Below are 12,615 nucleotides of genomic sequence, written 5' to 3'. Positions count from 1 at the left end.
AATGCACTAAGGAACGGGAAGAATGAGAGCTGCAGGACCAAGGTTTGGTCCCAACCTCTGCCTTCTCCCACTGGAAGAGCTCACAAGGCATAATCCAGTCTCACCTACTCCATGCCTGACTCCTTTCAGCAGCTGGCCCAGTCCCCAGCTTGGTCCCTCCCCAGCACAGGCTGCGGTGGCTGGTCTGAGTCTGCAGCCCCAAGGCCCCCATGCTGGCTCCCTCAGCCTCCCCCACACTCAGTCACTGGGGAGGACAGCAATTAGTCTTCATTATGCTGCTCGGCCTGACCTGGCCTGGTGAAAAACTCCCTGTTCCCCACTTTTCAGATCAATGTGGACCTGGCACACAGGATCCAGAGACTGGCCACATAGGGACTGGGGAGGGCAGAAGAAAACATTCAGAGCCTGTGAGAGGAGCAGGTCCACTCTTGCCCCCAGAGCAGAGAGACAGCAGGGTCCCCTGGAAACATGGGGCAGCTGGAAAGAGCAAAGTGAGGAGAATGGAAAGGGACAAAGGCATGTGAAAAGGCCACAACAATGGGGCAAATGGAGGGGCAAGAGGGAAATGAAGAAAATGCGATCTCTCTTTCATATGTCCTGATGTGCGCTTTGTTCTGTATCATTTCCCTGGAACACCCCTGTAGGATACCCCACATGGCAGGGGTGGTGATAAAGGGTAAGAGGAGCTGGAGGTAGAAGAAAGGAGGGCCAAAGGGAAATGCTGAGCATTTATCTATTCTCTTTCCTTTCCCAAACCTTGGTCTCATCTGCACTGAGAGCATCAGATCCTGGATTTCAGTTCTGGGAGTCAGAGGCAGGACCTTGGCTTTGCCAAACTAAGGGCCGTCCATGGATTTCAAGGTCTCTCAGATTGCACTAAGCCCTTGCTTTCCTACCTGCACTCAAACACCCCAAGAGTGAATTCAGGGTCTGTCTTCAGGATCTGTAAGTCCCCTGAGATTATAAGCCATGGCTGTTCCCACATAACGTTAACACATGGGATGCCCAGCCTAGTCCATTATCAGAAGGCAACTTATCTACCCTTCAAAATCCAATACCCTGCATCCCTGCACCATTCCACAGGTATGTAACACAGCCCTGGCTCAGAGACACTATCAACCAACAGGCAGGGTAACTCCCCAAGCTTCCCAACCCTGGGACAGAAAGAGTCCCTGTCCCTCTCTCAGCAGGCCCTTGATACTTCAGAAGCAAGTACAAAAGGGGCAGATTCTACCAGGACCTCTGGAGAAACAATTCTGCTGACTGTACCCAAGGAAAAGAAGGGAGAGAAATGGGGAGGGTTCCTATAGAAGGAGGGTGTCGGTCAATAAAGAAGTGAGCTTAGGGGGCATAGTGAAAGAGAGAAGGAACACTGGGGAGCAGCAGGGGCCTCACTCTCCCTCCCCAGGAAGCAGGGGCGCCAAGGCTTTGATCCTCAGTCCCTAAGCAATGCCATCCCTGCCCTTTCACTCTGGATGGAGATACTGGCTAAGCACTAGGAAAGGCAGCTCTTCATGGTCCCCACCACATCCTTCTATTGGACTTTGAGATTATTTTCTTTGTTGCCATCCTGTTAGTTAATTTATCTATGAAATCAGTTCTTTTTTTTTTCTTTCTTTCTTCCTAAAATCCCTCAATCCAGTCCCCTTTCTTTTGCCGCTTCATGTTTTGCATCCGCTGATTTGAAAAATGTGCCTGAGCTTACGTGTCCTGGGGGCTGGACAGGTGGCAGTGAGAGTGCGGGCTGAGAGAGCTGTTCCCTGGCAGAGAGTGCGGGCTGAGAGAGCTGTTCCCTGGCAGAGATGACCAGGCGCTGATACATCACCCCCGCCCCGCCATACACACACTTTCTTCTTCTTGCTCCTCTTTTTCTTGCTCTGGAGGGTGGCAGGGTGGGTGTACTTTAAGCAACTTTGATGTGAAGTATTCCTAGCGACTCTAATGGCTCCTGGCCCCAGCACACTCTGAATGACTCCCAGGTAGAGGCAGAGGCTTGGTTCAGCGGGGAGTGATTGGCTAAAGATCACGTGACTCTGCCCCCCTTAGCCAATCAAGAAGCTGCCGGGGCTGGAGCAAAGATTTCGCCCAGGAAATCACTGGAGACTTCACAAGTCTGGGCGGAGGTGCCTGGAGAACCTGGGTGGGTGGGTGTGGGAAGGATGGAGAGTAGGGTAGCCCGGAGCGCGGGACACTCACTCTAGTACGTCGCGGTTGAACTGCTTCTTGCTGTTGCCCAGGAACTCGCCGATCATCTGGCGGCTGAGGCCCTTACGCTGGAGCAGAAAATGGGCCACACCGATGGGGGTGTCCGGGATGAAACCGCGCGAGATCAGGAACTGGATGCCCTTGTCAGGGTTTCTGGAGGAGAGGTTGGAAGTGGGGAGTAGTAGTAGAGAATGAGCCAAGGCTGTCTCTGACTTCCATCCTCTCTGTCTTCCTACCCGTGAAACCCATAAAAGGGCCCGGAGGTCCTTGGAAACCAACTTCCTAGGAGATGCCAGGATTCTTTATGCTGAAGAGGTATCTCCCGCTGATGCATCCCTCACCTGACCCAGCTCACACAGAGGTTGGGGGCGGCGCCGGAAGGAGGTTAATGTGGAGGTCTTGCATAGGCAAAGAGAAGTCCAGAGCAAGTGGAGGCATAGCACCCTTCTCTATCCCTGCTTTGCTCGCTCTGGATCTTACCGTGAGGTCTCCCAGGTCTACTGAGGAGGCCCTTCCTTCTTACCTGTCTCCTGAGCTCAATCTCGGGTCCCCACCCTGGAGTCCAGAGAGGGTGAGGGAAAAGAGGTGAGATCTCCCACTCCACCCCACTCCTTTCCTTTGCATGGTGGACAAGGCCACTGACTCACACCTTTCCTTTGCATGGTGGACAAGGCTACTGATCTCCAGTGTGAGTCTCTCCGTGTGGGTGTGTGCCCTGTCCTAAGGCAGTTGCGCTCTCAATGCAGTCTGCAAACCCATGCTGCTCCCTGGGCTGAATCTTACTGGTTCAGGAGAAGATAAGTACAGAGATTGAGGGTAAGCATTTGGAACCTTTTATATAGCACTTTGACATTTGCGGGACAACCAAGCATGTGATTGTTTTTCTAGCAATTCATTTTTATTGTGTTTTACAAAAGCATCAGCCCACAACATATTAAGTGAGAAAAAACCAAACTGGTCTTTCAGGAGGGATAGTTTGAGACTCTCCGCTTTGAGGGATAGGAGTATCTCAGAGTTTTTATGTGTAGGCATAACTGATGCTGTGGCTATGAGGGTAGGGTGAGGGCAGGGGTGAGGGCGGGGCTGTGCTCATCAGGTGAGGAGGAAAAGGAGAGAGAGATTTGGAGTTCACTCTGGCTTCCCCTAGGTTTGCCTCGTACTAGAGTTGAACAGTGTGCAAATTGCCTCACTTTTGTTAGTCATTTTCATTTCTATAAATGGCATAATATATATTACTAGATCTTATTGGGAAGATAGCAGATGCTTTATGTCAGCTGAACTATGAACAGCAGTGAGTGTCTTGAGGCCAGGGGCTGGGTCTTACTCATCTTTGTAGTTGCAGTGTCTGGCACTCAATAAATAATAGTTGAATGAATAAATGAACACACATGTAGGCAGGAGAGACATCAGTGCTCTGAGCCTAGGGCTATGAAGCAAGGGGTGAATGGATAGTGATGAATATCTCATGGTTTTTGAATTTCCACGGGAGGGGCATGTCTGCTTCCTCTATTTGGCATTGTCTGTATACATTCTGGTTGCAAGGAGTAGTCAGGTTAGGATCTCTGAATTATGGCCATTCATTTCTCTCTTCCCATTCCCCTATTCTTTTTCTAGTCCATCTCTGCTTGCTTCATACTTTCTTCCTTGTCTCCCTCTCCTCCTTTAATTCCTTCCTTCTCTTGATCTCTACCTGTATTCTTTTCACACACTCTCTCTCCTTCACCCAGTCCCTCGTTTCACCAATCCCAAGAAATAATGCTGTTTCCTCAACCTCTTTTTTCTTCTTTGGTAGTGGGGATTGAACCCAGGAGCAATTTACCACTGAGCTACACCTCAGTCATTTAAAAAATTATTATTATTATTATTTATTTATTTATTTATTTATTTATTCTTGAGTCAAGGTCTTGCTAAGTTGCTGAGACTCATCTGGAACTTGCAATCCTCCTGCCTCCACCTACAAGTCTCTGGGATTAAAGACATGGGCCACTGTGCCTGGTTTGTTTCCCTAATTTCTTATTCTGAGTGCTTCCTGCTCAATTTTCATACAGTTTGTTCTATTATTTACTCAACACTGTATTTTCTTTTAAATTCTCTCACTTTTCAAACCCTCACTCCAATTTAAATAGTAATAGTTGTAAAAAACCTGTATTTTATGTTTTCCCCTCTAATGCTTCTTAAAATAAATTTATAATGAAAAATAAAATGTGTACTTCCTAAATATTATCTCAGTGATCAAGTGTGACACAAAAATACCTGGGAAGACCTTGGGATGATGTGGTAAACTACCTAGCACCCAGTTTGGTGGAGAGGGAGTCCCCTGTAAATTCAAATCCACCATTTTTCCGTCCCTCCCAGGCCCTCTCCAGGTCCCCAAGGTGCCCTATGCCAGAGCTCACTTACATGTTGAAGAGGTTGAGGCCAATGCGGTAGAGGCGCTTGCGCAGCGTGTCGGTGGACAGAGTGGGTGACTTGCAGCTAGCAGGGTTCTCGCAGTGGTAGCGGGGCAGGCTCAGGATCATGGCCTGCAGGGCCTCCTTGGAGGCGGAAGCGGATACTTCCGAACTTGACTTGGCAGACTTGGTGGATGTGCTGCTACTGCTCAGCTGCTCCGAGTTGTCGCCCGCCTCGGCCTCTGTTCCTTTCCCTGCCTCCCCAGTCTCCTCTTCTTCCTCCTCCACCTCTGTGGCCACAGCCTCCTCCACCACGGATTCCGCAGCCACTGACCGGGGGGCTCCACTGACTGCCACTTCTGGGCACGTGTCCTGGGAGAAGGCATCCCCCTGACCCACAGCGGGGGCCTCCGGGGCCTCCTGCCCTGGGGCTTCACCCTGCTCGGCTTTGCCGGCCGCGGGTTCTGCTATGGCCTGGGCAGGCTGAGCGCCCAGGCAGTTGGCCACAGACAGAGCGGTGGAGGAGGAGACCGAGATGTTCTGGCTGGCGATCTGCACAGTGACGTCCCGGAAAGCCATCATGAGGGTGCCGCTGTGGCTCTGGGGCAGGCCGGTGGTGGCCTCGCTGGCCTCATCTCCAGGCCCTGCGCCTGCACTTTCAGGCTCCCGCATCTCAGTCTCCAGACAGGGCTGCCCTGTGCCTGCGTGCAGGGCTTGGTGGATCTGGTAAGCGCTGCTCTCCTGCAGGGAGCACATGGTCTTGAGGCTCCAGGTGTTAAGGGCGTCGTCGATGGACTTGGCCAGAGACTGCACCTGCTCAGTGAAGGAGTCCTCCAACTCGGTGAGTGTGCCGGCGAAGGTGGGCGGCAGGGAGGGTGAGCGCACTAGCGGCAGCCCCATGAGGCCGTAGCCCTCCATAAGGGCCTTCTCAGCCGCCAGGCTCTCGGCTGTGGGCGCCCGCACCTTGCGCAGGGAGATCCGCCGCGGAAGGCGGCTCTCCAGGAGCGAGTTGCGGATCTTTTCGAAGTTCTTGCTGAGCTGGTACTGGCGGAAGGCGGTTTGGATGGTGCAAGCAGCTCGCCGGGACACCAGATGGCCCCCGTACTTGTGTTCTAGCATTTCAATCTGCAACAAGGACAGCGGAAAGGGATCCATTAGGAAGGGATGTCACAGCCTGGATGGTAGTGGCGGATATCAATCAGTTCAGTGGGTCACCTGGTCCAGCTTTGGTGGGGCCAAGGAATGCATTGCTGGGGACAACTAGGGGGCTCATGTCTGAACATTTCTACCATGCCATGGCCTCAGATACCAGGCCCTTGGTAAGACGTCTAGCCGTGCAGGATATAGGATTCCATTCTGGGGATTGGTGATATCCCAAGGGGCAGAGGAATAAGGTGTTGCTGATCGTATCCAACCATAGCTACTGTGGTGGTTATCAAAAATGTTCCCATCGGAGATGCGTATTGAAGTACTTATAGGTGAAACGCATGATATCTTAAATTTGCATTAAAATACTCTGTAAGAAAAAGAAGGGTTAAGCAACACAATATTAATATTAATAAAAATATTAATAAAATCATTGGAGCTCAGTTATGGCCATATGTGAGTTTATTGTGCTATTGTTTCTACTTTGGTGCACATTTAAAAACATTAAACCATTAAAAATTAAACAGAAATGCTAAGGAAAAAAAAATACAAAAAACAACTGCTGCTACTCCCTCCCTGCCTCCCCAGCATTCATGTCACTGCATTGGGGTCCTTCCCTTTTCCTGCAAACATAATAAGGATTGAGATCAGGGTTTGACTGCATTACCAGTACCAGCCCAGGATCTGGGATATGATAGGTGCTCAATAAATATGAAACTAATAAAAAGATGGAGGTGTATCAGGAGTGTGGGTCTCAGGCCACAGTGTCCTGCAGTTCTAGAAGTCAAGACACTTTCATTCACAGTGGGAGCTGTCCAGCCAGGACAGTGTTCGGTGGGACTGGCTAGTATTGCCTCACCTGGGCAGATTTGGCCCCAGGAAAATTTTTGGCACAGACTAGTTTGTGTTCAGGGACCTTGCTCACCTTATCTCAGCTCTGGCACCTGCCTATGGTCTTCTCTGTGCTTAGGTTGCTATGTTCTCACTTTATCCTTTATCAAAAACTCTCAGAAAAGGACTAGAAAGAGTATTCTCCTGAAATGTGAATGACCAATAACATTACCATGCCTCCTGGAGGGTTTGCATTTAAATAAGGGAAGGAGGTTTAAGGGAAGAGGCCTAATTGGTGGTATTGCAGACTCTGGTTCTCAGAGAAGTTTAGGAAGCAAGGAAGTGTTCTGGGGTCCTAAAATTATCTGGGGATATATCTCAGTTGGTAAGAGTACTTGCCTCGCATTCATAAGGCCATGGGCTCAATCCCCAGCATAAAAAAAGTCCTATCCATAGCCTTACCCTTCTCTTACATATTGTGTTATTCCCTGAACAAAGAATTGGGAAAGAAAGACTGAGACTCACCTCTCCAGGCAAGAGCAACGTCACCACTCCCATGTTCCCTAGGGACCATGGGTAAGAGGAGAAGAGGAAGAAAGGCCAGGTTCACCCCTCAGTACAACCCTGCAACCTGCTTTCCTCAACCCAACAAAGGCTGCAGCTATACCACCCACAACTTCTGCAATGCTCACTGTTCCCCCCTGCAGGGTAAGATGGTGACCCACATCCTGGACCTTCAGAGGTGTCCTTTTAACCCAGGGGACCTTATGGATACAACCCGATTTCTAGTGACAATTCCAGGTAAAATGGGAAGTCCCCAGTGCTAGTCTTTGGCTCTTCTAGTCTTGTCATTCGGTGCCCTTTCCTATTCCAAAACCTGTGGAAGTTCACGCTGTCTCTCCTCCTATATCCAGCCCTAGCCCTACTCTCCAGGGGCAATTAGAAGCTTATTCAGATATAGGTATAAATGACCCATGAGGCTTCCCCAAAGTAGCTGCATTTTACAAAAGACTCTAAGCTGCAGAAGAAAGCTTGACCAGTGGTGTCATGATCCTAGTGTTGTAGGGGTCTTCAAAGTATTCTTAAAAATTATACTAGGATGGGTCGGGAATGTAGCTCAGGTGTAGAGCAGTTGCCCAGCATGTGCAAGGCCCTGGGCTCCATCCCTGGCACTGCAGAAAACAAAACAAGCAAGCAAGCAATCAAACAAACAAACAAAAAAACCCCATAGCATATGTATTGGTTATTGCGGTGTAACAAATTATTAAAAACTTAGGGGCTTAAAACAATGCCCCTTTATTTTTTCATAGTTCTTTAAATCAGTTGTCTGAGCATGGCTCAACTGGGTTCTGTGTTCAGGATGTCACTAGGCTGAAACCAAAGTGTCAGCTGGGCTGAAATCTTATCTAAGTCTTCTTTCAAGCTCACTATTCTTGGCTGAAGCCAGTTTCTTACACTTGTAGGTCAGAGGCCCTCAGTTAACAAAGGCTGCCCATTTTTCCCTGCTGTATAGTCCAAGAAGCAACATGGAGTTTGCTTTTACAAAGCCCACAAAGGAGTATTTCTTCCAAAGTTTTACTTTTGTTTTAAAGGCCAGACCTGATTAGACCAGGACCACCCTTTTGGTTAACTCAAAGTCATGTTGGACATATCATATCACATATTATAGGAGTGATAGCCATCATATTCATTTGTCTCACTCAAATTTGAAAGGAGGGGATTATATAGGACCTGTACCCCAGAGGTAGGAATCCTGGGGCCATCTTGGAATTCTGTCTACAATACCAATGGGACAATTGTCTACTTTGTCTTTATCTGAGCAGCACTGCATGAACCCAAAGGAAATATGGATATCTGCTTCCAAGGCATTTTGTTCCTGCTCTAGCAGAAATCATGTTAGAAGGGTGAGAACACTGTAGCTTGGCTCATTCTTCCTGGTAAACTCTGACATGTACCCTGAAGCCTAGAATGGATATTTGGCCTTGGCTTATCCAGGAAAGTCCTCCAAAGGCAAAGTATAGAGAGTGAGGGGGAACTCATCATAAATTGCTTCCTTCCCTTTTAACTTTAAACTTCCATCACCCTTTTACCTCTCCTCAGATGTGATAAGAAACTGACATGAGGCCCTGACTTCATATCTCTTTCCCATTGGCCTATTAGTGCTTCCTAGGGAAACCTTAGCCCAAGATTTATAAGATGCTTCTGGCAATTGAGAGAAGGTATGAAGCCCATTGCCTGAGGTGTTCCAACATGGTAAAGGGGTCCATCCTGTTTAGAGGCAGGAGACTTGAGATAACCCTCAGAGACTCCTTCTGCCAGTCAATGTCTATGCTTCAACCAAGAAGAGAAAAAAAACAACAACTAGATTTTAAAAAATTTTTATCCCACCAAGTCCTTCCTAGACTTTAAGCTCCATAGAGGCAGCGACCGTTCCTACCATATTAATTTCTATATCCCCAATGCTTGGATAGTGCCCAGCATACAGTAGATATTCAATGAATAAGTACTGAATAAATTAAAGAAAAAATTCCAAGGTCGTCTTTTGTGACTCTCAAAAACCTTCCTCATCTGACCCAGTACAGATGACCTCACCTCTCTTGCCTCATCTGGACGTTCACTACTTGTCCCCTTCTGGCATTTCCAACCTTCACCCTTCTGTTTGCTGCTTCCCACCTGCTGGTGCACACCCTCCAAAATCTCCCCAGGATAAAACAGAGCTCTATTTGGCTCTCCTCCCTCTGGGGCACTAGTCAAATCTTCTATTTTCCACTGAACTTCTTGGAAAACAAGTCTACCTTTTACCTCCCTCTGAAAATGAATGCCAAACTACTGATCCAACTCCCTGTGCCCTACTCCTCACATTCTGCCTCCCACTCCCATGGCCCATCCACCTCAACCTCCCTCCTCCCTCCTTGTTCCTGATGTTGAAATTTTCCTCTTGATTTTCTTGCCCCTATATGGTTCCTTAATCTTAGACTCTGGCCACAAAAATCCCTGAATGCTAGTGTGTCACCTGCCATTCTATACACATATTTTCTCATACAGTTCTGACATCTTCCATGACTTCCATGTTGGAAGTCATTAGAGCAGTGACAGGGAGCTGATAATTAATGACTAATTACGAGGGGGAATTGGCTCAGGCAGAGCCTTTGTGGTGACTCTCACCAGGTTCTGTAGGCTAATGTCTTCTCACCTCTCGCCTTCTTTAAGAGAGGCTCTTCAACTATCATAACATTGCTCTACTTTAGTGGATTGATGAGCCAACGTCTACTTCCTCCATGCTGGCTGAACTTGGACAAGTTTATTAACATCTCTGACTCTCAGTTTTTCTTATCTGTTAAATGAAGCTCATCCTGCTGATTCTGTAGCTTGTTATGAGGAATAAATTATTTTCTCATGTAGCATCAGGCATATAGCAGGTACTCAGTCAGTGGTAGGTATTTGATGATGACATTGATGGTTATGTACATGACTCCCAAATCTCCATTCCTACCCTTGATCCTAGACCTGCATTTCCAATAGCATATTGGTCTCTCTGTTCATCTATGTAAAGCCATCATCTTTCTCCACCTCACCCTAATCACTTTTCTGTCTTCTCTTATGCCGTCATCCAGGGTGGGAGCCTCGTGTCTGTCCTTGGGCCCTCCTTTGTCCTGTCCTTTGCTTTGTCTACTATACCCTCCATCCCCTTCCTTTGTCCTTTCTCAATCATCCTCTACTTTCTTGCCAGAATGTCACCACATGGGACTCTCATTGAATACCCAGCAGTCTCTAACTCTCTCCTGCTTCCTCTCCCTCCCCCATTCACCAGACCCAGCACCTGCCTCCTCTGTTTTAACTGCACAAACTACATCACCCCCCATCTCCACTGCCTACTGCCCCCACCAGCCCTGGGCCTCCTGCTGGGGCATCTGCTCAGCCTTTTCCTTCAGCCTCAACATCACTCACCCTCATCCCTTTCCTCCATGTACAAATGCTCCCCTTTCTTCAAGACCTGTCTTGAATATGCCTCTTCCCCACAGCCTTCTCAATTTCCCCAACCACACAGGGACTCCTTTCCTTTGAACCCCATACAGAATATGAGTCAAATTTCTCTTGGATACTCAGTTTTGTCCATGAATCTTTGTGGTATTCCATCCCACCCACCCTTCCCTGTCCTCCTTTCCCCCCACGCTCCAATAGAGCATAAGTTATTTGAGGTATCAAATACGACTTAGTCAACCTCAGACCCATCTATATCACCTAGCATGGTGCCTGGCGTGGAGCGACTGCTCACTGAAAGGTATTTAAAATCAGTTATTGGTTCATCTCCATTTATTCCAACCAGTGTAGTACAACCATCTCCCACTGATGTCTCATGCTGGCTGTGCCCCCAGCTTGCCCTGTCCCCTGATACTTCCTTTCCATCCTTTGCAGCCCACCTTCAATGCTCATGGTCACTGCTCTGCCCAGAACTCTCTTAGCACTCACAGACTATCCCTCAAAGGCAAGATACTAATATCTGTCTCTTTATTCCTAATATGACAGATTCATGGTTGGGCTTAATAAATGTCTGTGGACATGAACTCAACTGAACTTTCTTCTATACCCCAGTGGAAATGAAAGTCCAGACTGTCTTCCTGATCTAGGTGTGGAGCCAAATGCCCATCCTTTGTTCCCCTCCATGCTCCCCCACTCCATTCTCATAGGACTAAAGAACTCAGCAGTGCCCCAGGTCAGCTCCATCTATCCAAGCCAGGCCTTCCGAACACTCCAATTCTGTTTTTAACCAGGGTCAGGCCAAAGAGCTGAGAAAGGTGGGTGTGGGAACAAGGACAGTCCCATGCAGGGTCTCCAAACCCACTGGCCAAGGAGCAGCTCTATTCATTTCTCCCTGAGCACTATGAATCATGGGTAATTATGGCCTCACCTCCTTCCAAGAGAGCAATCTCTCAGCTTCTGCCAGAAGAAGCAATAGAGTGGGGCTCAGGGGCTCTATCTCTAATGAGCTTCTCAGTGGTAATTAGAACAGGCTCCCTCTTTTCAGATTGCCTGACAAGTTAGCTGAGAGATGGTGGCCAAGTCAGTGTATTGGAGTGGGGGTGGGGGGAGTAGGGGTAGGGAGGTGGCATGGACAACTAGCTAGGGGAGGTGGTATAGAGCTGGGGAACATGGGCCAGGTGAGGGGGACTTTCAGACATGAGCAAGGATTTCCTTTGATCTAAGATTTCTCGATTGAGAACATCAGAACCTTGTGTTTTATGACCTTCTGGAACTTGACAAGGCAAACCCTAGCATGAGATTGAGCAGCAGTCTGGGAAGGGAAGAGGCACTTTGGGGTTGTTCAGGAGGCCCACAGGAGAGGTAGACCTGTGCTGGATAGGACTGTGGCCTCCCTCAGGCCTGGGATTGTGTCTCTCCTGTATGCCCACCTCTTGGCTCACTATCTGAAACATGGTAAGCACTCAGCAGGGAAGGCTGCCCTTGGGAACCTCTCCTGACTACAGCCAGGCAGGCATGGGGGGGAGTAGTATGTTCAGCTAATCCCAAGGTCACAGAGACTCCCTCACATTGAGCTGCTCCAGGAGCCTGCTGCTCCATAGGCCCTGTGCACCTCTTTCCAAGGAGGCTATGCCCTTCACTGCAATAGCAAGGGGTGATAGAAGGTACTGGATTAAAATCATGTTCTGTGGAACCTTATCTTGGCTGCACTACTTCCTAGAGCTGTGTCTCACTCTTTTTATCCCTGAAATGGGGATGGTAATAGTGCCCACCCCACAGGGATATCATGCAGATCTGGGAGACTGTTCATGGCACACGCTCAGTCCCATGCCTGACACACAGCTCAGTTAGCACTAGCTGGTACCTTCATGCCAGTAACCACCACTGGAACCTCCTTGAGGACTGGGACTGTGTTTTTCACATCATGGTGAACCCAGACCAAGCACAGGGCCACTATCAATGCTATTCTCTAAAACTGAATGGGGGTACAAGCCTTGAAGTGCCTTGCCTTCACCACCATGCTCTGCAGGTTCATCCTCCAGGGCCCTCCTTTGGAGTTGGA

At 48.7% G+C, this 12,615-nt stretch overlaps 1 protein-coding gene across 2 annotated transcripts in view; it reads right to left on the bottom strand.

Moving 5' to 3' along the window:
- Positions 1–12,615, bottom strand: part of Iqsec3 (IQ motif and Sec7 domain ArfGEF 3) — a 104,893-nt gene that overhangs the window by 30,352 nt on the left and 61,926 nt on the right. The window contains exons 4-5 of one of the 2 annotated variants that reach the window (XM_077109217.1): positions 4,606–5,720; positions 2,197–2,358 (exon numbers count right to left, since the gene is read on the bottom strand). In XM_077109217.1, coding sequence (XP_076965332.1) covers positions 2,197–2,358; positions 4,606–5,720 — 1,277 coding nt within the window. Of the gene's footprint in view, positions 1–2,196; positions 2,359–4,605; positions 5,721–12,615 lie in introns of those variants that run through there. The other variant, XM_077109218.1, reaches the window with a different exon arrangement.

This window comes from Callospermophilus lateralis, chromosome 4, assembly GCF_048772815.1.
Source record: "Callospermophilus lateralis isolate mCalLat2 chromosome 4, mCalLat2.hap1, whole genome shotgun sequence".
NCBI classification, from domain to species: Eukaryota; Metazoa; Chordata; class Mammalia; order Rodentia; family Sciuridae; genus Callospermophilus; species Callospermophilus lateralis.
This window is presented reverse-complemented; position numbering and strand designations above follow the sequence as displayed.